Raw genomic sequence first — 25,954 nt, 5'->3', positions numbered from 1 at the left:
TTATGGGACTTCTTGATCTTCCTAACTATGTGAATCAATTCGTATTCTCTCTCTCTCCACACACACACACACACACACACACACACACATACATACATACACATACATACATACATACATATATATATATATATATATATATGTTTCTATAGGTTGTTTCTCTGGAGAATCCTGATCAACACAAACATTGTATATAAAAACTATGGAATGTGACCAAAGCCATGTTTAGAGGAAAATCCATAGCCTTAAATGCTCTTATCATTAAACAAAAAATTAAAATACAGTATTACGCTATGCTGGGTATTTATTGGAAGCTTACACTGTGTAAGGTCTGAACAAAATATATTTCATTTAATCTTCATAGTACTTACAAGGTACTGTTTCTGCTTTTGCCCTTCATAGTACTTAGGAAGTATGTACTGTATTTTGCCCTTATCTTTCTGAAGTATAATTAGGCACAACCACACAATGTTCTAGCTACGATCTTTTTCCAAGAACTATTTCACATATTTGTTTATTCAATGCCACAAATATTTATTAGTGCTTATTATATACAGGACACTGTAACAAAGAAATGAATAATGTTCTCTACCCTGTAAAACTCAGTCATGTTGTGTTTATGATATAGATGAGAGGGAGGATGCAGCACATTTTATGATTGCAATTATCCCAACTAGCTAAAATTGACTGTAATAAATGCTAAAAATGATGCATAAACCCAGCACCATGGTTGCAGAGAGTAAAGTGATTCCAGCTTAGGGTGGGGGCAGAAGTCAATTGTGGTGCCTGTTGCCACTGCTCATGGAAGCAGCTCTAGGTTGTGCAAACAGTTAATGTGATTGAAGCAGAAAGAGCACATATATTTCCACTTTATTAAAATATTGCATAGTACAGAGCAGTTGGGCACATCCATTCTAAGGCACTATTCTGGTTGGAATGCAATTCCACAAGAGAGAAAAGAGAAGCCATTACATTCGGTAGTTTTCATCTCTACATTCAGACTCCTCCCGCGTTACATTTTATTGCTACTAGGATCTCAATGTTAACCCCACACTTATAGCAGCATCATACAGGGACCGGGATGACAAGAATTACAGACATATCCTGGCTCTAGCACTTGACACGATTTGGCACTTAATACAAACTCTCTTGTATGGTTCTCCATTTGTTTCCCAACTCTTGTTTAACTAAAGACATTATAAACTCTTTATGAACCTGACTCATGAATTAATTTCTTTACTAGTTTCCATTAAGCCTAGAATAGGACTAGTTAGGCACATAGTAGATACCCCCCAAATACTCATATTAAATATGACTTCCAAAAACTTCAATAAAATAGAAAAAATATACTTTCCCTAATTCTAGTTTAAGGAAAGGATGACTGGTTTCTTTATAAAGGGAAAATACTTGAACGTTGTCCTATTTCTCATTTTATAATGAGGAACTAGGCTGAATATTTTCATGTATTAACAGCTTAAACTGACAAAGAAAGTTCTTCCCTTGCTACAGGAACTTGAGTCATTATAACACTTACATGAGAACATTTATATAAGTAGCAATGTGTGTGTGTGATTATAAGTAAAATTCAAAGAGGTTGAGAATAAATGAGTAACTTCTAAATTATCTGAATTAGTGACCCTCAAACCTCCTTAAAATGTGTATATGTTTGTGTGTGCACTACATAAAAAACGTATATGTATACAGGATTTTTCATAACAGCTTTGAAATGACTGGAGATAACTTGGCTTGAAAGCAACAAGACTATACTGATAGCAATAGAAATATCTGTTAAAGGCAATGTGTTTCAAGGAATACTTGCAGAATACTAGTTCTGTGGGTTATTGCTGGGTGTACACGAAAAAGGGTCCTAGGGTCAAACAGGTTTGCAAAACACAGACAAAAGAGGTGCTTTTTCTGCCTTTACTAAAGGACCTGTCAGAGATTCTCATATGCTGATGTGCACTGTGATTCTAGAAAGGGGACACAGCAGGAAGGGATTCCCAAACTTATTTGCAGACTATCTTACAGAACTAAGTGTTCTATGACACACACTTAGGGAGACACTGAATTAAAGAATGAGTACAATGTAAAAAGCACTGACAGACATGATTGAATACCAAAGGAGAGTAAAAAGCAATGGACACTGGCTCCTCAGTCAATCTACATTAAATTAGATTCTACTTGTATGACTTCAACTGTCAGCTGGATACTTCCACATAGAGCTTACTTAGTCTATGAACAAAATAAAACATCAAGTTAATAGCTCTAAGCAGCATCACCCTAGACTGCCAACAAAGCAGACTAGCAAACTTTGCAAAATTCAAAAATAAAGGTTAAAATCTTAATTTCCTTAAACATAAAATTTTCAGTGGAAATAACCCAGTTCTTAAGAGGCAGATAAAATCCTCTTTAGCCATGTGTTTCTGACATATTTTTATTATTTGACAAAATACACTGTCTCTCTTCTTGCCACTCGGGACACATATAAAGCTTTGAACTAATATAATCGCTTTTATTCATGACGGCAAAATAATTATAGTGTTACTATAATAGATATGTCAGATAGACATGGTTATCCATTATATTGACCCTATCCTATATGCTTCAGGCTTACATCTATGATACAGTTGGCTTGGGACACAAAATTTTTCACTGTCATAAAAAAAGAATTATAGAGACAGAATAAATCAAATCTAGTAAAGTTGCAAGAGTAGGTGGATACTCTGGAATTCATATGCCTTGGAAGATGGGTTTTTAAAAATAGTAAAAAAAAAAAAAAAAAAAAAAGCTGTTCTATAAACTCAAACAAAAAGATTCTTCCAAGACAAACAGACAGCTGCAGGTTAAGATTTCTTTGAGTTAGTGTTAATTTCTGTAGGACCTGTTTCCTTTAATAATTTTTAAAGAAGTCCTCTAAAGTGAGTGACTTGGTGCATAATAAGCCCTGCTCTCTGTCTGAAGCTTTTAGAACAATGACTACACTTGTATGGCTTCTCCCCTGTATGAATCCTTAAATGAATAACAAGGCTCGGTCTCTGTCTAAAGCTTTTCCCACAATAATTACATTTAAAAGGTCTCTCTTCAGTGTGAGTTCTCTGGTGCAAAGTAAGAGCTGTCAGTCTACTAAAACTTTTCCCACAATTGTGACATCTATGAGGTTTTTCACCCGAATGAGTTTTCAGATGTCTTTTGAGACTTGATCCATGACAAAAGCTTTTCCCACACTCAAGGCATTTATATGTCTCTTCTTCAGAATGGGTTCTCTGGTGCCCTATAAGGTGTGACCGCCGAGTGAATCGCTTTTTACACACAGTGCATTCATAGGGTCTCTCCCCTGTGTGAAGTCGTTGGTGTCTATAGAGGTCTGAACTACGAAGGAATCTTTTCCCACATTCAGGGCATTTATGAGGTTCCTCTCCTGAATGAATTCTCTGGTGCCCTGTAAGTTGTGACTTCCGGGCAAAACATTTTCCACACTGGGAACATCGGTGAGGTTTGTCTCCTGGACTCTTTTTCTTATGGGGTCTAGGGTTGAGAGGTTCTTCCAAGCTGGAGCTCTCAGGTTTCTCTCCTGCAGGGGGGCTCTGATTATCTACAAGTTTTGTTAAATCTGTCTGTAAATCTTCTGGAGGGCTTCCCCACTGATTTTCTAACTGTACATAGTCTTTTTGCAAAATGGGACCGTGGAGAGCATTTCCCTCTAAAGTAACAAGAAATGGGTACATATTTTCCAGTTTTTTCTGTTTTGAAGTATCTTCTTCATTTTCTATCCCAATCTCAAAACCTGGGAGAAGAAACAGAAACTGCAGATGTCACTGTGTCCCACAAAGAAAAGAACATGGGGGAAAATGAAGAGTTTTTCCTACATTCAGTGGGAACGTAGAAATTCCTAAATAGAATCCAAAACTTTTTACCCTGATTAAGGTTGAATTTTTCTTTTCTTTCTTCTCTAATATCAATGAACAATTACTTACCTATCTTGGACTCAAGCAATTGTTTAATTTCTTTGGAATCTTGTAGTTCCTTCACCCATGCCTCTTCTCTATTGTCCAATGGAAAGCCCACATCAAGCTTTGGTAGTGGATATCCTGGCCATTAGAAAGGTGAGAAGCATAACAGTTTAGTTATCAAAGGTTTTTTTTCCAGAGTTCAGACTGATATCTTGGACACATGGCCACTCAATATCTACTTCTATCTCAAGTACTATTACTTCATCTGAAATCTCTTATAGGAGTCCTTTTTTTAAAAGAACAAAACAAAAATGGGAGAACATCCTTCTGTGCTCAATTCAAAGCTATTCTCCTCTAATCTATGGAAAGAGTGTGAATCAATTATGTGCTGAAATAAATGTACTAAATGACTTCTGTATCTATTTTGATAATAGATTTATTTAGGTTAGAGCCAAAACATGAAGTAAATCTTCATAAAGTTTTGTCATATTAAAACTGAGAAATGGTGTTATTGAGTACCAAGTGAAGAGAGCGAGGTAAAAGTAGAAGTTATGAAACTGTTTACTGGAATAATTTCAGTTGAGATTTTCGAATTAAAATGAAAACTGACTGGGTTCCCAACCAGCAAAAGCAGACTTTATGTTTGTTTCAGCTGAAGTCTAGAAGTCGATTCTCTTGAAATTAACCCAAATAACAAACAATGTTTCTCACCGTCAATCTAAGGACAACCACGAGAAGTTTCTAGTATTCACCCTCCCCTTGTGTCCTACCAACCCTTTCCTCATGGAGAGGCGCTGTGGCTCGCATCCTCTTTCTATACTCCTTCCTTGCTTTCCTCAGCTCTGGCAAAGAATATTGGTCTGCACTAAAGTGTGGGTTGGAAATGGATGATTTGAGAACTAAAGGCAGGATGATATTTACATGTTAGCATTATTAAAATAACATTAGTAAGTTAATTTGATAGAAATTTAAATTTCAAAACATTATATCAAAACATAGAAAGTGGACTAAAATATGTTATAGTTTCATGGAAAAAAGACTTTTAAAGATTAAGAAGGGAATATCACTCAGCAATAAAAAAAGAATGAAATCTTACCATTTGCAACAACATGGATGGACCTAGAGGGTTTTATGCTAAGTGAAATAAGTCAGACTGAGAAAGACAAATACCAAATGATAACATTTATATGTGAAATCTAAAGAACAAAACAAACAAACAAAACAGAAACAGACTCACAGATACAGAGAACAAACTGATGGTTACTAGTTGGGAGAGGGTGTGGGGGGCTGGGTGAAAATAGGTGAAGGGATTAAGAAGTACAAATTGGTAGTTACAAAATAGTACAGGGATATAAAGTACAGCATAGGGAATATAGTCAATAATATTGTAATAACTATGTACAGTCCCAGGTGGGTGATAGACTTATCGGGGGGACCATGTCGTAAATTATATGAATGCCTAACCACTATGCTGTATACCTGAAACTAATATAAAATAATATTGAATGTCAGCTGTCATTGAAAAAGAAAAAAAAAAAAAGCTTCCGAATTTAAAAAAAAAAATCCTTATATAAAACTTTACCTGATAATTAGACTGTAAATTGAATTAGGCCTTCTCGTTTTTGCTTGGGTGTCCTTTATGATTTTACCATTTTCTCCCTGACTACAGTGAAATCTATCTAGCATTTTTCTCTCTTGTATTTTAAGGAGCTGAGCTCTTTCCCAATAAAGCAGACCTAGTCCACGCCCCCCAACACACAAAAAATTAAGAAACAAAAAATGCATTTCAGATAAAATTCTATTTACATTCACTATATATATATCTATATATATAGATATATAGATATGTATCTAGATATATATATTTTTTTGGATTTCAAAGCTAAGAGTGGGATGAAAGGGTAATATGGCACAGGTCAGATAAAATTGGAGGTCATAGATCAAAGGAAAGCTGCCATTAAGTAAAAATGGGAGCAAACTGAAACGAAGTAAGAAGACAGTAGCAAAGGCCTAGGTGTAAAATACTGATTTATAATCTAAACGTAGGGAGGGAGACAGACATTCAACATGATACCACGAGGAGCTCTGGGGATCTACTTACCAGTGAAACTGGTGAAAATTAATAAGAATAAAAAGCAAACATTTAAAGTCTCTCAAAATTGTCCTAAAGGCATACAGCAAATTAGGAAACATCTACTTTTAAAAATCTGCTAAAATTCACAAAAAACAGCGAGAGTCTTAAGTATTTAAACCAAAACTTCTCTTTAGCCCCCTCTCAGTTCCGCTCTAGACTGATGTAGCCAAGAGCTTAGGGCACACTCTCCTCCAGCTCCCTGTCAGAGGGCTATCTTCCTGAGAGTAGCAGAACCTAAGAATTTCTCATCCTATTCTCAGCTACCTGTTGTTGAGTTTAAATGCCAAGCAATTGTGGCTGAGAGGTGGGGGCTCCTTTTATCTACCCAGTCTCCAATGTGGGGATGGAGGATCCCCCTTGGGTGTAATATGGCTGAGAATACTAGAGCCCTGATTGCCCTTGTAAGTCAACTGTGGTTTTGTAATTGTTGTCTTATAATTGTAATTGTAAGGCAGTCAGTGGTTCCATGCTTTAAGAGGCAAGCCAAGAAAACCTGAGGCTCAGACTTAGTGCTCAGCTCCTAAAGAGGCAATGTTACTCAGAGATAAGCACACCATTGTCCCCACCTTCAGCTTCAGAGCAATGCATCAGAGATCTGGCCTGGGAGAAGAAGCGGGCCTTAAAACAGATAGCTCCTAAAGTCTTCTCAAAGAAACTGACTTCATTTGCAACAGAGAGTGGAGAAGTTCAAGCCTAACAGTATTCTCAAAAAGAGTGGAGGTTGTAACGAAAGGCAATTGGAAAGAGTTTGATAGATTTATTGAATATACAGGCTAAACTGTAGGTTGACTAGTTTGCAGAAGAGAACTGGGGAAAGAGACAGCTGGGAGAAGCCTGCCTGGGATCTGAACAAATTTCAAAACTGACGTCAGGAACTATAGTCAATAATGTTGCAACAATTATGTATAGTGCCAGGTGGGTACTAGACTAACCGGGGGGATCACTGCATAAGTTATATAAATGTCTAACCTCTATGCTGTACACCTGAAACTAATATAAAATAATATTGAATGTCAACTGTAACTGAAAAAAATAAGTAAATTTTAAAAAAGTGGTTGAATTTGATTGGATTAGTCTGCAGAGTAATTTATGTTCCAGGACATTGGTGAAAACAATAGAGCAATTAGCTGGCAATTAATAGCTGGGTCTGATAAGGGAAAGAGACAGCTATAGAAAGGCCTGCAAAAACTACTGTCATTCCAGGGTGACTGTATGCACGCCCAAAGCTGTATTCCATGAGGGGCAACATCAAATGCTTAACATCACAGGGTAGACTAGACTTCACTAAAATAATCCAGACATTCACCAAACAAATAAACAAGGAAATAACAATAACAAGCCCTGGGGAGGGGGAAGAAGAACATAGACTTATTATATTACCTAAAATATACAGTTTTCAGGAAAAAAAATGATGGGACATGCATGTGGACAGGAAAACATGGCCCATACGCTGGAAGAAAAGAGCAGGCAACAGAATCTGCCTATGAGAGTGACTAGATATTGAATTTAACAAAGACTTCAAAGTAGCCATTATGTACATGTTCCAAGAACTAAAGGAAATCGTGATTAAAGAAGTAAATTATGATGATGATGTCACATCACATCAAATAGAAAATACCAACAAATAGACAGAAATGATAAAAAAGAATAAAATGGAAATTCTGGAGTTGAAAAGTATAATAACTGGAATGAAAAATTCACTAGAATGGCTCAAGAGTATATTAGAACTGTCAGAATTAGTGGATCAATAGAGATTATACTATCCGAAGAACACAGAGAAAACAAATGAAGGAAAATGAATGGAGCCTCAGAGAAAAGTGGGGCACCATCAAGTGCACCAACAGACATATATAATGAGAGAACCAGAAGGAGAGCAGTGGGATAAAGGAGCAGAAACAATATTTGAAGAGATAAAGGCCCTAAACTACCCAAAGGAATTGAAAAAGATTCACTTACACATCTAGGAAGCTCAATGAATTCCAAGTAAGATAAGCACAAAGAAATCTACAAACAGACATATCATAGTAAAAATCCTAAAAGCTAAATTAAAAAAACAAACCTTGAAAGACAGCAAGAGAAAAATGACGTGTCACTTATAAGGGAACCCCAATGAAATTAAAAGTTAAGATATCATTAGAAATGATGGAGGCCAGAAGATAGTGGGATAACATTATCAACATGCTCAAAGAAAAATGAAAACAAGAATCTTTATCCAGAAAATCTATCTTTCAAAAATTAATATGAAATAACAACAACTCTGGTAAACAAAAAGTGAGAGAATTCATTGGTAGCAGACTTGCCTAACAAGAAATACTAAAGGAAGTTCCCTAGTTTGAAAACAAGTGATATCTTATGGTAATTCAATCCACATGAAAAAACAAAGGGCACAAGTAAGGGTAATTATGTGATTATAAAAGACAGTAGTAATAGAAATTTCTGTTTCTTTCTTCTCTTAAAAGATTCTAGGACAGCTGGTTAGCTCAGTTGGTTAGAACGCAATGCTCTTAACAAGGTTGCTGGTTCGATCCCCACATGGGTCAGTGTGAGCTGTGCCCTCCACAAGTACATTGAAACAACTGCTTGACTGGGAGCTGATGGGTCCTGGAAAAACACACTTAAAATAAATAAAAGTTTTTAAAAAAATGATTCTAAAAGCAATTGTATAAAACAATATATATGTAGTGCATTGTTCGGCATAGAACACATAGAAATGTAATACATTTGCCAATAGCAGCACAAACAAGGCGGATGGAAGCAAAGCTGTGTTGGGCTAAAGAAATGACTCCAGTCAGTAACTCAAATCCACAGGAAAAATGAAGAAAATCAGAAATGACAATGTTAACACAACAAAAGTTATAATATACATTTGTTTTCTTCTCTCAACTCTGTAAAAAGTCTTAAAATTATATAAAGTAATAGCTATAACAATGTATTGTTGAATTTGTAATATTTTTGATGTAATATTAGGTTGGTGCAAAAGTAATTGCAGTTTAAAAGGTTAAAAATAATTGCAACATCTGCAATTACTTTTGCACCAACCTAATATTATGATAATAACGTCATAAAAAGGGGAAAAAGAAATAGAGCTATATAGAAGAAGTATATCTATGTCTCACTGCATTAACTTAGGATAAGTTTGAAGCTGATTATGGTAAGTTAAGATGTACATGGTAAACCCTAGAGCAACAAATAAGGAAATAACTTAAAAAATAGTGAAAATTCATTAAGGTAAGTACAATATTTACTTAGTGCAAAAGAAAACAGTAAATGAAGGACAGAGGAACAAAAAAGATATGAGACATAGAAAACAGAACGTAAAATAGGAGATGTAAATCCAACCATATAAAATTAAATGTGTTATAGATTAAGCAACTCAATCAAAAGGCAGAGATTATCAGACTGGATTAAAAAAATCCAACTATATGCTGTATACCAGAGATACACTTTAGATTCAAAGATACAAATAGACTGAAAGTAAAGAGATGGATCAGCAATTCCTCTTCTGGGTATTTATCTGAAGATTATGAAAACATTAATTTGAAAAGATATATGTACCCCTGTGTTCACTGCAGCATTATTTACAATAGCCAAATTATGGAAACAACCTAAGTGTCCATTGATGGATTAATGGATAAAGACAGTGTGTGTGTGTGTGTGTGTGTTTTTTCCATTTCATATATACCAACTTTACTTTGTGCTGACAGGGAATATATTCCAAATTTTAATATAAAATCAATTGACTTCTTCCATCACTCTTAAATTTCTTCTTCCACTCTGCCAGCAACCTGTGCTTTCCACTCAGCCTACAATAGGATGTGCTTCATGTAATATATCAAAGATGTTTTCATTTTTTTAAAAAAGCAGTAAAAGTGTAAGTAACACTTAAATTATGAAATAAGTCCTGCATCATTTTCAAAAGCATAATATATCACTTTAAGAGTGATGAGAAAGGGGTAGTTTCCTCTTCTCCTAACTGATATTTTTTACTTGTTTAATTCTGTCTATTTCTCCCTTGTTAAATACACTAGACTTTCTTGTGCTTTAGAGAATAAAGCATTAAACTCAAGAGCAATAGTGCTGCTCGGCATCATATGTGATCTTCGCAGCTGGCACTGTTGCTGAGAGGAGCAAATTAACATGGGGAATGGGGGTACATATGAAGCAAGATTTATAATTAAATATTACTAGCTAATATTTGAAGAAATAATCGCTAAAAATTTCCCAAATTTGATGAAAGACATGAATATAAACACCCAAGAAGTTCAACAAACTCCAAGTAAGAGGAACTCAGAGATTCACATCAAGATACATTATAATCAAATTCTGAAAAGTCAGAGACAGAGAGGCTCTTGAAAGCAGCAGAGAGAAGAGACTCATTACATACAAGGGAACCCTAATAAGAAAATAAGCAGATTTCTCATCAGGGACTTTGGAGGCCAGAAGGCAGTGGGCTGATATATTCAAATTGTGAAAAGAAATACACTGTCAACCAAGAACCCTATATCCAACAAAACTGTCCTTCAAAAGTGAGGGAGAAATGAAGATATTTCCAGATAAACAAAAGCGGTGGGTGCTCATTACCACTAGACCTACCCTACAAGAAATGCTCAAGGGATTCCTGCAAGGTGAAATAAAAAGGATACTAGACAGTAACTTAAAGCCATGTGAAGAAAGAAGTATCTCAATAAAGGTAAAAAGACGGGCAATTATAAAGGCTGGTATTATTGTAACAATGGTTTATAATTCCACTTTTTGTTTTCTACATGATTTAAGTGACTAATACACTTTAAAAAACACAATTATACTGGTTTAAACCTAGTATTATTGTAACTTCTTTGTAACTCCAAAGTTTCTATTTATATAATTTGAGACTAATGCATTTAAAATAATTATTAGTTTATGTTTTGGGCAAATAATGTATAAAGATGTAATTTTGTGACATCCATAACTGAAAGGAGTAGAGAAGGAGCTGTAAAGGAGTGAAGTTTCTGGATGTTACTGTAGTTAAGATGTCATAAATTCAAATTAGAGTGTTATAGGTTCAGGCGATTAAATGTAATCCCCATGGTAGCCACAAAGAAAATTGCCATAGAATAAATGCAAAAAGAAGTGATAAAGGAATTTAAGCATTTCACTACAATAAAATCAACTAAACACCAAAGAAGACAGTAATGCAGGAAATAAGGCACAAAAGAGCTAAAAGGCATATGGAAAACAAATAGCAAAATGACAGAAGTCCCGCCCCATCAGTAATTACTTTAAATGTAAATGGATTAAGCTCTCCAATCAAAAGAGAGAGACTGACAGAATGGATAAAAACACATGGACAAGAGACTAATTTTAGATCTAAAAACACAAATAGATTGAAAGTGAACAGATGAAAAAAGATATTCCATGCAAATAGTAACCAAGAGAGCAGGGGCGGCTACTAATATCAGACAAAATTGACTTTACATCAAAAAATACTATGAGACAAAGGACATTTTATATTAATAAAAGGTTCAATACAGCAAGAAGATATAACAATTATAAACATTTACATACCCAATAACAAACCATCAAAATATACAAAGCAAAAACTGACAGGAATGAAAGGAGAAATAGTTCTACAATAATAGTTGGAGACTTCAATACTCCACTCTCAATAATGCATAGAACAACAAGATAGAAGTTACGTAAGGATATAGAGGATTTAAACAATATAATAAGCCAACTAAATCTAAGACATTACCAAACACTGGAATTGAGTGTTGTTACAAAACACTCCAACAACAACAGCATACACATTTTTCTCAAGTGCACATGGGACATTTTCCAGGATACAGACAATATGTTAGGCCACAAATTACTCTCAATTGATTTTAAAAAGATAGAAATCACACAAAGTATTTACTCTGAACACAAGAGGATGAAGTTAGAAATCAGTAACAGAAGGAAAACTGGAAAACTGACAAACTTGTGAAAAATAAATAACACTCTTAAACAACTAATGGATCAAAGAAGAAATCACAAAGTTAATTAGAAAATACTTAAGAGATAAGTGAAAGTGAAAACACAACATACTAAAACTTATGGGACATGGTGAATGCAATACTAAGAGGGAAATTTATAGTTATAAATACTTACATTAATAAACAAGAAAGATCCCAAAACGATGTGACTTTACAACTATGGAACTAAGAAAAAGAAAAAAGAAAAAAACTAAACCCAAAGCTACCAGAAAGAAGGAAACAATAAAGATTAGGCAGAGATAAACAAAATAGAGGCTAGAAAAATAATAGAGAAAATAAATGAAACCAAAATTTGGATCTTTGAAAAGATCAACAAAGTTGCCAAACTTTTAGCTAGATGGGCTAAAAAAAGAGAGAAGGCTCAAATCACTAAAATCAAAATTAAAGTGGGGACATTACCAATTATATTACCCAACTAAATGGATTATAAGAGTACTATGAAAAATCGTATGCCAGCAAATTGGATGACCTAGATGAAATGGACAAATCACTAGAAACACTAAACCTACCAAGATGAAATCATAAAGAAATGGAAAAATCTGAGTAGACCTAGAATTAGTAAGGAGATTGAATTAGTAATCACAAATCTGATGAAGAACAGCCCTGGACTCAATAGCATCACTGGTGGATTCTATCAAACATTTAGAGAATAACAATGCTTCTCAAACTTCAAAAAAAATCAAAGAGGAGGAAACACTTCTAACTCATTCTGTGATGCCAGCATTAGCATGATAGGAAACCCAGAAAAAGACACTATTAAGAAAACTAGACACCAATATGCCTTATGAACACTGGTGCAAAAATGCTCAACAAAATATTAGCAAACTTTTACTAACAATTGTCACCCTAATAAACTTTAATTTAAAAAAAATATTAGCAAACTGAATGCAGTAGCATATTAAAAGGTTTATACACCATGGCCAAGTGGTATTTGTTCCTGGAGTGCAAAGATGTTGCAACATATGAAAATTGATCAGTGTAATATACCACATCAACAGAATGATGAATAAAAAACGTGATCATCTCAATTGAAGCAGCAAAAGCATTTGACAAAATTCAATAATCTTTGATGATAAAAACACTCAATAAGAATAGAAGGATGTTACCGCCACATAATACAAGCCATATATGAAAAACCAAGGAACATCATACTCAATGGTGAAAGACTGAAAGCTTTTCTTTTAAGATCAGGAAGAAGATAAGGATGCCCGCTGTGGGCACTTCTATTCAACCCAGTCAGTACTGGAAGTTCTAGCCAGAGCAATTAAGCAAGAAAAAGAAATAAAAGGCATTCAAATTGGAAAGGAAGAAGTAAAATGATCTCTATTAGCACATGATATGATCTAATGAAAACCCTAAAGACTCCATTAAAAAACTGTTAGGATTACTAAATGAATTCAGCAAAGTACCAAGATACAAACTGAACACACAAAAATCAGTTCCATTTTTATACACTAACAATGAACAATTTTGGAAATTATGAAAACAATTCCATTTACAATCACATAAAAACAATAAACACTTGAAACCTATGTAATTTAACTAACCATTGTCACCCCAATAAATTTAATTTAAAAAAAGAATAAACACTTAGGAATTAAACAAGTAGGTGAAAGACTTGTTTCAACAGAAACTATAAAACATTGGTAAAAGAAATTAAAGTAGATATAAATAAATGGAAATACATTACATGTTCATGGTTTGGTATACTTAATATTGTTAAGATATTAATACTACCCAAAGTGATCTACAGATTCAATGCAATGTCTATCAGAATTCCAATGACATTTTTTTTGCAGAAACAGAAAAAAACATTTAAAAATTCATATGGAATATCCAGGGACCCCAAGTAAGACAAAACAATCTTGAAAAGGAAGAACAAAGCTGTATGACTCACACTTCCTGATTTCAAAAACTTACTACAAAATTACAGTAATCAAAACAGTTTGGTACTGGCATAAAGACAGGCATAGAGACCAATGGAATAGAATAGAGCTCAGAAATAAATCTTCACATATAGAGTCAAATGATTTTTAACAAAGCAACCAAGATCATTCAATGGAGAAGAGACAGTCTTTTCAAGAAATGGTGCTGAAAAAACTGGATATGTACAAAAAAATTAAGTTGGACCCTTACCTCACACCATATACAAAAATTAACTCAAGGTGGATCAAAGACCTTAAAGTAAGGCCTAAAAGTATAAACCTCTTAGAAGAATATACGGCGAAAGCTTCACAACATTGGATTTGGCAATGATTTCTTGGATATGACAAGAAAAGCATAGGCAGTAAAAGTAGACACAGAGTACTTCATGAATAATTTAAAATTTTTTCATCAAAAGACAATATCAACCAAGTAAAAAGGTAACCCACAGGATGCAAAAAACATTTGCAAATCATGTAGCTGATAAGGGATTTAATATCCGTAATATATAGAGAACTCTAAAATTTAACAACAAAAACCCCAAACAACCCAATTTAAAGAAATGTGCAAAGGACTTGAATAGACATTCTACAAAGAAGATATACAAGTGATCAATAAGCACATGAAAAGATGTTCAGCATCACTAGCCATTTGGAAAATGAAAATCAAAACTACAATGAGATACCATCTCACACCTACTAGGAATGCTACTACCAAAAAAACAAAAACAAAACAAAACAAAACAAAACAAAACAAAAAAACCCAGAAAATAACAAGTGTTGACAAGGATGTGGCAAAATTGGAAAGCTTGAGTACTGCTGGTGGGAATACAAAATATTACATCCACTGTGGAAAACAGCATGGTGGTTCCTCAAAAAATTAAAAAATAGAATAACCATATGATACAGCAATTCCACTTCTGGTTATATACCTAAAAGAAGTAAAAGCAGAGTCTCAAACAGGTATTTGTACACCAATATTCAGAGCATTATTCCCAACAGGTAAAATGGAGAAACAATCCAAGTGTACATTTATGAAAAATGGGTAAGCAAAATGCAGTATATACATACAATACAATATTTTTCAGCCTTTAAAAGGATAGCAATTCTGACATATGCGACAACATAGATGAACCTTGAGGACATTATGCTAAGTGAAATAACCCAGTCACAAAAAGACAAATACTGTATGGCTCCATTTATATGAGGTAAATAGAGTAGTCAAATTCATAGAGACAACAAGTTGAATGGTGGTTGTCAGGGTTTGGGGGAGGGGAAATAGGCAGTTATTATTTAAATGGGTATAGAGTTTCAGTTTTACAAGATGAAAAATTATGGATGGTGGTGATGGTTTCGAAACATTATGAATGTGTTCATTACCACTGAAATGTACATGTAAAAATGGTTAAGAAGTTAATCTAAGATTATGTGAATTTCACAATAAAAAAAATGAAGAGAAAAATAGGCTTCTTGAGCAGGCTCATGAGTGAAAGGGGTTTTGAATAATCCCATTTGAGCTAACGTGCTTTGTGGCAGGATATTGCCAGAGAGACATTTCCTCTTACTACTCTTCATCAGACTGATCCATTTTCATCCAGCAATTGATGTTTCTAACCAACCCCAACCCTGGAGGGCTCCTGAGCGCTCAATACAGAAATCAAGGAAAGGAAATAAGACCCTTGCCTTACCATGGTCCAGAAAGGGCTGGCTTTCCCGAGCAGCAACGTAGCTCAGCTCCTGGGGCTCTGCCTCTGGGATCCATGCATCTGCCACTGGGGCCTCAGGGACAGGTCCCATTGCTTGGAGTGGGGGTGACTCCAGGTGGATGTCTGGTGCTATGTCTGCCATTCCCACGGCTGCCAGGTCTTCCAAGAGCATTTCCTGCCTATCGATCTGGGGGAAACACCAGAACCCATCACTCCAAAGTCTAGAGCAACAGTGCCCAGTAGCAATATAATGTAAGCCCCCCAAATCATTGAAAATTATCCAGGGCCCATATGGAAAATAAAAGAAAGAGGTAGTCTTTTTGTTAAAAAAGATGCATCTGTTAAAAAACACACATTTTTTACGCATTGTATATAAAATACCATAATTTCAGAATGTAATCAGTATAAACAATTATTTTAAAATGTTATTAATAAGAGATTTCACCTACTTTAGTTTTCGTCCTAAGTCTTCTGAATGCGGTGTGCATTATATACTTACAGCGTATCCCAATTTGCACTAGCCAAGTTTCTAGGCTCAAGAGCCACACCTGGCTGGTGGCTACCGTACTGGCAATGCAGGATCAGACCACATGAAGACAAATTCTTATGTGGTAAGCCAAACATGAGACAGAGAAGGAAGGGAAACCATAAGCCCATTCCATCCTGGGGGCAGGAAGGAGACTTTGGAAGAGTCCAGTTCAGGCAGGCTACCTGCAGAGCCTCATCAACACACCAGGCTCGTGCCCTCACTGCCCAACTAGAAGCACTTCCTCTCTTCTCCAAAGATGCTGCCCTGTGCTGAGCTAAGGCTCGCCCCAAACAGGCTTCACTCAGTGGTTCTGAACAGAGGGCAGGGCCTCCGCCCCCAGGAGGTGTTTTGGATACGATGGCAGGTGGTGGCTATCAGAATTTTGTGGGCAGGGAAGGGTGTATAATGCACACCGCAGATGTGTTCCAGGTCCCCACCAACTTTGGAGTGCTCCCTCAAATATTCATGTAGGAAAAACAGAACCCAGTGGTTATAGAAACACAAAATAATATTACATATTTTAGCATGACTTGAATTTCCTAGAAAAGCACTACTTTGGAAATCATAGAAAGACTACACTACTAATTTTTCAGATTTACCAAGATGTGTTTGCATCCTTGGGGAAAAAAATCACATGGCCAGCAACAGCACTGCTCATAGTGTTCGGGCTGTTTCAGTCTGAATTTCCACCTGTCGCCCTCACAGTGAGTCTAAGCAGAGAGGCCAGCACCTGACAACGTCATGAGGTCTTCTGGAGCACTCCAGCCCCGTCATGGGCACGCTGCAATGCTTATTAGTTCATAATGAACTACATTCCTTTTCCTTTATATTCCTTCTAGACTCTACTTGACTCAGTATTGGCTACCTTTATTTGTAATGAGCCAGACAGTAAATATTTTAGGCTTTCTACGTCATCTTGGTCTGTTGCCTATTCTTTTTCTTTTTTTGTAACAACATTTTAAAAAAGTAATAACTATTATTAGCTCATGGGCTGTATATAAGAACAGGCCTTGAGCTGCATTTGGCCCATAGGCCACAGAGCACTTATTATACTGATTTTCTGATTTTGTGTACGTAAGTAGGTTACATTACCTACAGATGTAATTTTAGGATAGTAAAGGGGACATTACCAAATATTTGAGGAGTTGGGTTTAATAATTGAGAATCACTGACCTATATGCTGATTCGAACAAAAAGATAATATTAAAATCACTGCAGGGGAATCCTGGGACACAAACACAAAATATCCAATCTAGTACCAGATGTGTCTGCTACTTCTTTTGGTGTTATTACCCAGATCCAAACTCTTTTCTCACCTGCTGCTCTGGTATCTCAAGTTCTCTCTGTAAGTCTTCTATCAGTGACACAACTCTTTCTCTATTCTCTGGGCAATGTTCCCTCACCCAGGTCTCTATCTCCGTGGGCAGAATTGTTAGGAATTGCTCCAACACTAGAAGCTCCAGGATTTGTTCCTTAGAACGCATCTTTGGCTTCAGCCACTGACAGCAAAGCTCCCAGAGTTTGTTGAAAGCTTCATGAGGCCCGGCTGCTTCTTTGTACTGGAACTGCCTGAAGCGCTGACGGAAGACTTCAGAGTCAGTATCATACTCTTGAAACACTGAGCCCTGATTCAAGGAGGCTTGGATTGCACAACCTAGGGCCACAGCCATTGCCCGTTCCAGCCGTGTACAACTTATCTGGGGCCTGCAGTCTCAGATTCCAATGTGTTTCTTTGTGTAATTCTTGTGGGGGAGGTACCTACAGCTGAGGACAGGGCAAATGAGAAAGGAGAAACAGCAACGGTTACCAGAGGGCATCCTTACCTTCCTTAATTGCTTACTTTTCACCAAAACCCTAAAATAGCACATTGTAATCTTTTGGGAGGTTTTGAGAATCTGATGAAAGCCATGGACTCACTTCCTAGAAAAATACACATACACTTCCAATTCCGAATCCAGGTTCAAAAAGTTTATAAAATCTTCAGACCATCCATGAACCCTCTAGAACTGTGCTGTCCAATACGGTAGTCAACAAAGTAATGTGGCAGTTTAAGTCTAAATTATTTTAAAATAAACATTTAGTTTCTCATTCATATTATTCACATTTCAAGTGCTCAGTACACACTGTTGCAGAAAGTTCTATTGGACAGCTCTGTTCTAGAATACTTTGGGCCCAAGGCTAAGAATCTCTTCCCTTAAATGAACACTTATAGATCTGGTGGCCTACATCCTCACTCCCAGTCTAATAACAATTTTCTTGTATTTCTGAATATAGGTAGGCAACAGAAGAAATAGGGGAGCCATACTTACAATCCTGGTGAGTAACCCTGAAAGTCCATCTAGCTTTGAGGAACCTTTTGTCACCTGCAATCTCAGGCATCTTAGCGAGAGCCACACCTTATAAAGGCAGCAACCCCTCAATCCCTCATTCTCCACTCGGGTATGTGTAGTTCAGCCAACACCACCAGGTCGCTCATCCTGCAGTGGCATTCCAAGTGGCTTTCTCATGAGAAAAACACACTGCACAGGGCAGGCCATTGGGAACCTGGTCTGCACTGATAATGAAGGACAGTTATCACAATCAGCACGCTACGCACCAGGTGATGTTCCAAGCCTAACTACATGTATCCAGTTCATTTAGCCCTCACCCAACGTTAGCGGGTGGGTACTAGCATTATGCCCTGAATACAGATGAGGGGACGGAGGCCTGAGGCTTAGGAGGACTGAATCACACGTCCCAGGGGCCAGAGGGAAATGGTGATGAGGTTAGAATCCTGCAATGCTCGCGTCTAAAAACACTTAAATGTTCTTAGTGCAATCTCTGAGGTCAGAGGCGGTCACATACATGTCTCCACATGGTGTGAAAACCTGCCCGTGTGCTAGGGGTGTACTCTCTCTGCATTGTCCACGTAGTTCACGTACCTGTCCCCTGGGATCAAGGAAAAAATTCTCATGACTGCCTTCCTGCCCAGTCATCCAAAAATGACAATCCTATCCCTGGTCTGGTGTCTTAAATGACACGGAGGCCTCTCTCTAAACATCCCATTCATAAAATTGCCTGTGGCGGCGGATCCAGTTGCATGGAAAGGGAACAGCAGTGTGCCTGGCACAGAGGCAGCGCTCCAGAAAGGCCACTGCTCTGCTGGCAAGGACTGATTACTAGGAAGCTTCTATTTCCCCCTTCTAGGCACCTAATCGCCGCTAGAGGGCATCCAGGAACCAAGCCGGTTTTGGCAGGGGACCCACCTTTCATGTGCTCCAGCCTCACAGCTGGGCTGCCCTCTCCTGACTGACCCGAGCCTTCCCCCATGTCTCCCAGGAAATTGACCCTCTGGGTTTCCCTCCATCTCCTCTTGTGGCTGAAAACTTCACTTCCCCTCGTGGCTGATGGCTTCTCCGCAAACCCTCCTGAATGAACCCGCGCTCACAGGGCCCGTGGATAAAGAGACGCGCGAAAAGAGCCACGGGGCGCCGTGAAAAGAGGGCACTAGGGGAAAGGTTAGGGGGACAAGTCTCGAAACGTCTAAAAGCCAGTTTAAAATCGGAAGCCGGTAATGAAGGCGCGGCTGCTGCGCGCTCTCCGGCGTAGTTGTCCGGCTTCCTGGAGGGGCGCTCCCAGCCCCAGAGGACCCCCGGGAAGGCCCGGCCGGGTCGCAAGGAGCGGCGGCAGAGACTCAGGCGGGACAGGGGCTCGCAGCCCGCCGTTTCTACCCACGCCTGCCGCCGGGTTACGGCTGGAGGCAGCCAGTTTGTGTAGCCCAAAGGGGATGGGAGCCCCACTCCCCGCGCCCTAGGGACGGCCACGCCCTCCGGACGCTCCGGGACTCACCGCCTCGGCGCCCACAGCTCTCCAAGCTCACCCGGTGTAGTGCCCAGGGCGCAGGCGCGCGGCTGCGCATTGGACTACAAGTCCCGGCAGGCTGCAGGCCACCCGCCCCGCCGCGTGGGCTCATAAGGATGCTGACGTGGAGGGGGTGGGGCTCTTTTTGGTCCCCACCAGGCCTCAAGTTGCTTTGGACCCGATCCCATTTCCGGTCCTAAAAGCTTCTAGATCCCAGTGGATTGGGTGGGGCGTGTCATGTTCTTGATGTTAGCCAGGGCTTCTTTCCCATCAGCCCTAGAGCGGGTGGGGATGTAAACCAAAATAAATTTTACACTCGAATGAAAGGCATTTATTTGAGCAAAAAGGAGCCCAGGAGACACAGATTCTCATAGCAACTTGAATTTTGTTCCACTGAGACAAAGGGGAGTCCATCTCTTATAGTGAAAGTTCTCACCCAGTTTCTCAATTAGGTCTCTTTATGTAAATGAGGTACCCAAATTATGCAGTTATGCTTGGACGGGGCAGATATCAGTCTTTGGTGGAAAGGAGAAACCAAGGTTTCCCTGTAATGGCTGACTCAGATGGCGTAAATAAACGGGGCATAGTGCAGGAAGCGAGAGTTCAGTCTGAGGTTCTTCTCCTGAACAGAGTATGCAAGAAGTTCCTATCAGCAAACGGTTGCTAGGCTCTTATTTATAAATTTGGACCATGGGGAGTCCATCCTAGCAGATAAATTACTTCTTGGGGTTCATATCATGTGACTCTTTCTTCCCAGGGCCCACATTAACCTCCTGTAAATTTGTTGTGACGAGGCCAGTGATTTTCAAACTTCTCTGTGTAGGAAGAATTTCTAGGGGAGCTTGTTAAAAGTTCAGATTTCTGGACCCCCATCCCAACACCCTGATGCACTGGATCTTGCATGAACTCAAGGACTTGCATTTTAATAAGCTTTCTTTGGGATTGTGACTCTGGTCTTCAGCTCTTGAGTCATAATGGCCTTGAGTTACCTTTGTATTTTCTTCTCTCCAAAACCCGAGCTTCAACCTAGCTACCCCATGCATTCCTCTTTGCCGTCAGCTGGCCTGCAGAGGGTTCTCAGGTCTTTGGGTTCACCCGATGGCCAGGCCTATTGTCTCCCAATTGGTCCCTTGATGGTTCCACCCCTGGAGTCAAATTTTCCCGCCCAGGTGGTCAGTGGTGACTTGTACCTCAGCCACATGCAATGCTGTCATTTTGGTAAACATAGCCATCACTTTGGTCTGAACCTAGTACTGTTGGTTTTTGGATGCCATACTTTAGTGCTGGTACCTCCTGCATGGGACCAGGAACTAGTGCTACGTGGATCCAAGATGGAGAGGAGAGAGCTGCCTGTGATTGTGCCTTCCACAGGCCCCTTTGATAGCAAGATAAGGGGGCAGGTGCACCACTTTCCTGAACCCACAGAGGCCAAGGTACTGGAGACAGCTATTCCTAGGCTGGAGTTGCACTTACGGGTTGGGACTTGGAGCCCCCAGCATGCCGACTGCTGCATATGCTGTTTATTGTTTCGAGGGGAACCTGGGCACCTTCGCCAGCAGTCACAGCTGGGTTCAGGGCTAAAATGGTCCAGGAGTCTCACAATGGCATCTGGCCTGGGTTCCCAGGAGCAAAAAGGGCTCCTGATTGTGAAACCACAGGCTTTTCTGCTCCTGGAGCTAGGAGCTGCCCCTGCTCGACTGAAGGCCCAGTGGGAAAGCCTCCCACCTGTGCCTCTGTGGGTTCTGCTGCTGCTCCCCCTGGGAACCCTTTAGGTGGCTCCTGGAGCTTTGAGTGGGTGGGCAGCTTTGGCCTGAGATGCACCCCATGAAGCAGATCTTGCACCTGCTGGTATTGGAGCAGTTCCTGACCACCCAAGAGATCCACAGTAAGGTGCAGAAGCTGCATCCACAGAGCTGCACAGAAGCTGTGACTCTTAGAGTAAATTCAGAGAATACTTGTGAGACTGAGACAATAGGTGAGTGAGAGAGAGAGGTTTCATCTGTGGTTGGCTTGGTCCCAAAGACTGCGACATCACTGAGTCTTACTTCTCCATTCCGATTGTCTTGATTGCCCTAAGTAGACCTTACACGGCCAAGTGATTTTTTTGTAGTTTAGTCTGGAACTCTCATCCTCTAGATTCCTCCCCCAATCAAGTGCACAGAGTAAACAGTGAAGGGTGCCTGTTTTTACCGGGAGGCAAGTGTTGCTGTTGCAATAGTTAGTGTCAGCTCTGGGGTTAGATTCAAAGGGGTTCAAATCCTGGTTCTGCTCACTGCCCACTAGCTATGTGACTTTTGGCAAGTTACTATTCCTCCTTGGGCCTCAATTTCCCAGCTGGTAAAATGGCTTCTGGTATTGTTTTGAGAATTAAAGGGAGAGCAGCATGTATGTTTTGGTCACACTGCTGGCACGCAGTTAGTGCTTAAAACTGTTAGCTGTTGTTATGTTAGGGCCAGCAGTCTGCTCTCTTCTGCAGAGCTGGGTCTCAGTTAATGGTGGACTTAAAAAAAAAGAAACAATTTGGTACTGAGACTTTGAGTCACTGCCTCCAGGGCCCTCCAAGTTAGCTTATCCAGAGTGAGGAATAGGAGCATCTGGAAAAGGTGCAGCATAAAAGGGGTAGTGAAGTACATCAGAAGACTTATAGGGTAAGATGTGTACTGGAAAGGATCCTCTCTCCACACCCCACACACAATCACATACACACATTTTCACTCCTGGACATGGCATCAAAAACCCCTTCTAGTTTAAACCATACTTTTCTATTGTTGGGTCCAAAGAGATAGACTGGTTTCCTGTTGAAGGTTTACTCTCAGATTCCTGTAATAATTTCCGTTTCTGTTGGGCCCTGTTGTCATGATGAGTGATGGCAGGTAGGCTCCAGGTTACAAACAATGGGCTGAGAACAGAAATGCTTTTGGAGAAGACTTTGCCTCAGGAAACAGCATGAAAGTTACTGAGCTTCAAGCTGGAGCCGAGGGACACTTGGGGAAGCCCTGAAGTCTAGAATAGTTGGTACTTCTTACTCACTAGGTCCAATCAGCTTATCATCAGCAATGTAATAGAACTTTGTGATGTCTTATGGCATAAGAGAAAATTGATGAAGATCTCCATGAACTAAATTACGACATAGAGCTGGAGAACTGATATACCCCTGAGGTAGGACAATGAAGATGTACTGCTGGCCTTGCCAGCTGAAAGCAAACTGCTTCTAGTGGTTATACTAACAGTCATTGAGAAAAAAAAGCATTTGCCAGATCAACAGCTGCATAGAAGGTACCAGGGGGTCTGTTACCTTAAGCAATGAAATCACATCTAGAATTTCTAGTAGCTGCAATTGGAGTCACTTCCTGGTTAAGTTTATAATAAACTACTGTCATCCTCCAAGATCCATCTGTTTTCTACACAGGCTAATAAGGGAATTGAATTAAGATGTAGTGGGAATCGCCATCCATGCATGTTTCAGGTTATAGATGGTGGCACTAGTCTCTGAAATCCCTCCAGGAATGTGGTATTGCTTTTGGTTTACTATTTTTCTAGGTAAAGGAAGCTCTGATGCTTCCACTTAGCCTCTCACCATGATAGCTCTCACTCCACAGGTCAGGGAACCAATGTGGGGATTCTGCCAGTTACTGAGTATATCTACTCCAATTATGCGTTCTGGAACTGGGGAAATAACTGTAGGATGAGTTTGGATACTTAATGGACCCACTGTGAGATGGCCCTGAGGTAGAAGTCCATTGATCACCTGACCTCCATAAGACCCCACTCTGACTGGTAGACCACATTCACACTGGGTCTTCTGGAATTAGTGTCAGTCCCTGAACAGTCTAATTGTTTCCTTTTCCCTAATGCACAATCAGCCTGGTAAAAGGTCATAGGTCCCTTTAAGGAAGGCTGGCAGAAAGATTAACCACATATATTTTTGGTAGTATGGAGGGGATCCTTCTTTAGGGGACCTGGCCTCCCCTTCATGCAAGGGTTCTGGGTCTATAAACTGACTAAAGTCTCAGAATTGATTGGGGGTCATGACTCTCTGTTTTGGTGATTCAAATTCTCCTTCAGTGCACTTGACCTAGAACGCTTCACTTATGGAACTCAAGTAAGAATTTAGTAGACTGCCCATTTATTTCTCCTCAAGGGACACCATGATCAATTAGCCAACACCATAAGTCTCTGTGAATCAGACTGTTCTCATTGCTGCTTTGACTCTGCTGTCCATTACAGTAACTATGCCCACCTTGTCCTTTATCAATTAAGTGCCCTCACTTGGCCTTTGCCACCTTGGGATTCAGTTATCCCCATTGCATTTACGGATACTGGTTCAGTGGCAGTAGTTCCCAATGTAATTTCTGACCTACAGAGAAGAGTGAGCACAGAGTTCTTCAAGTTTATTGGGGTTCCCCTCACAAATGTATTTCTCACGGTCATGAAAGTTATGTTCTCCTGGGATGGGTGAACAGGTCTTACATGATAAATCTACTTCTACATTCCAATCTCCCTAAGCTTTCGGATACAGTATACCAAGGCAGTTCTAGCATTTCAACTTTGTTTAGTAGAGAACACCTTTTGGTCCTTGTTTCAGCCAACCAACAAACCAACCAAAGTGCTAGTGCCTTTTTTGACCCCTTGAGCTACATCTTTGAGTTCAGAATCTCTGCTTAGTGGAACCATATCCATATATTCAGCCTGATCCAACTTTATGCTTCACACTGTTATCCCACACTCTTCATATCCATTTCCACAAAAATTCCCCAGATTTCTGTCTCTATAAATTGGAAAAGTCATGCAGTTCTTTTGTTGTGTAGTGTGCCTCTTCATGGATCATATTTTGTACTTCACCTTTTAGGGCTTGCTGGGACTCGAAAGACAGGTGTTGAGGGGTATATCCCGAGGACAATCAGCAGTGTCTTGCAAGTTAACGACCTCAAGGGAAGCAATTACAGGTTTTCAGGCAAAGCAGGGTTAACTTCCTTGGACAGGGATGGAAGCGTTGCTTCTACTGGCAGAGAAGATTCAGTAGAATTTAGGAGTTCACTGCTCCCAGTTTTATTAGGATCTGTTCATATGTCCCCATTCCAATGTTCAGGATCCTGTTTATTTCCAATCAATGCCCTCACTTTAACAGAAGACACCCTGTGAAATTTGGAATTTAATTTGCATTGTAATTTATTCACTGGCAAAATGATAGTCTGGATTTAGTTTTCAGAAATCTCTGCCCTGTGGCTACCCTGTGGTTACTGTATTTTTCAGTTATGTATTCTCATTCCATTCTTTTTTATAACTGCTATTTATTATCTGAGATTTTATGTTTCTCTTTCAAGAGAATTTGTAATTTTTTTTTAAAGATTCTACTGGGGAGGGTGAACAGGACTTTATTTGGGAACAGTGTGTACTTCCTGGACTTTTTTCAAGTCAAGTTGTCCTTTCAATCTTAGTTGTTCAATCTTAGTTGTGGAGGGTGCAGCTCAGCTCCAGGTTCAGTTGCCATTGTTAGTTGCAGGGGGTGCAGCCTACCATCCTTTGTGGGAGTCAAGGAATCGAACCAGAAACCTTGTGGTTGAGAGCCTGTGCTCCAACCGACTGAGCCATCCAGGATCTCAGTGGCAACTCAGCTCAAGGTGCCCTGTTCAATCTTAGTTGCAGGGGGCGGAGCCCACCATCCTTTGCAAGAGTCAAGGAGTCGAATTGGCAACCTTGTGCTTGAGAGCTCACTGGCCCATGTGGGAATTGAACCTGCAGTCTTTGGCGTTAGGAGCACAGAGCTCCAACCGCCTGAGCCACCGGGCTGGCTCGAGAATTTGTAATTTTTAAATTATTTCTATGATGGCTTTAAAATTCTTTTCATAGAATTGTGATATC

General features: G+C 39.2%; 1 protein-coding gene across 2 annotated transcripts; it reads right to left on the bottom strand.

The window, feature by feature from the left end:
- Positions 1-425: 425 nt before the first annotated feature.
- ZNF449 (zinc finger protein 449) lies at positions 426-20,215 on the bottom strand. 2 transcript variants are annotated; one of them, XM_033114516.1, is made up of 5 exons: positions 20,081-20,215; positions 17,569-18,016; positions 15,706-15,910; positions 3,975-4,088; positions 426-3,784 (listed from the first exon to the last, which is right to left on the bottom strand). In XM_033114516.1, exons 2-5 carry the CDS (start codon positions 17,920-17,922, stop codon positions 2,901-2,903), a joined length of 1,557 nt encoding a protein of 518 aa, XP_032970407.1. In that variant the 5' UTR covers positions 17,923-18,016; positions 20,081-20,215; the 3' UTR covers positions 426-2,900. The 2 variants fall into 2 exon arrangements, with proteins under 2 accessions (XP_032970407.1, XP_032971256.1); XM_033115365.1 differs by lacking the exon at positions 20,081-20,215 and adding an exon at positions 18,562-18,665.
- Positions 20,216-25,954: the final 5,739 nt, after the last annotated feature.

The sequence above is a fragment of the Rhinolophus ferrumequinum genome, chromosome X (genome assembly GCF_004115265.2).
Source record: "Rhinolophus ferrumequinum isolate MPI-CBG mRhiFer1 chromosome X, mRhiFer1_v1.p, whole genome shotgun sequence".
In the NCBI taxonomy this organism is placed as follows: domain Eukaryota; kingdom Metazoa; phylum Chordata; class Mammalia; order Chiroptera; family Rhinolophidae; genus Rhinolophus; species Rhinolophus ferrumequinum.
The sequence above is the reverse complement of the archived record's forward strand: the minus strand, read 5'-3'. Positions and strand labels throughout refer to the sequence as shown.

What these genes read in the sequence shown, in the direction of transcription:
- ZNF449 (XM_033114516.1), bottom strand. Translation starts at nt 17,922, where the DNA reads ATGGCTGTGGCCCTAGGTTGTGCAATCCAAGCCTCCTTGAATCAGGGC. An exon ending in CCAGCCCTTTCTGGACCATG is followed by an intron (nt 4,089 to 15,705) that starts GTAAGGCAAGGG and finishes TCTAATGGCCAG; the next exon opens with GATATCCACTACCAAAGCTT. An exon ending in ATTGCTTGAGTCCAAGATAG is followed by an intron (nt 3,785 to 3,974) that starts GTAAGTAATTGT and finishes TTCTTCTCCCAG; the next exon opens with GTTTTGAGATTGGGATAGAA.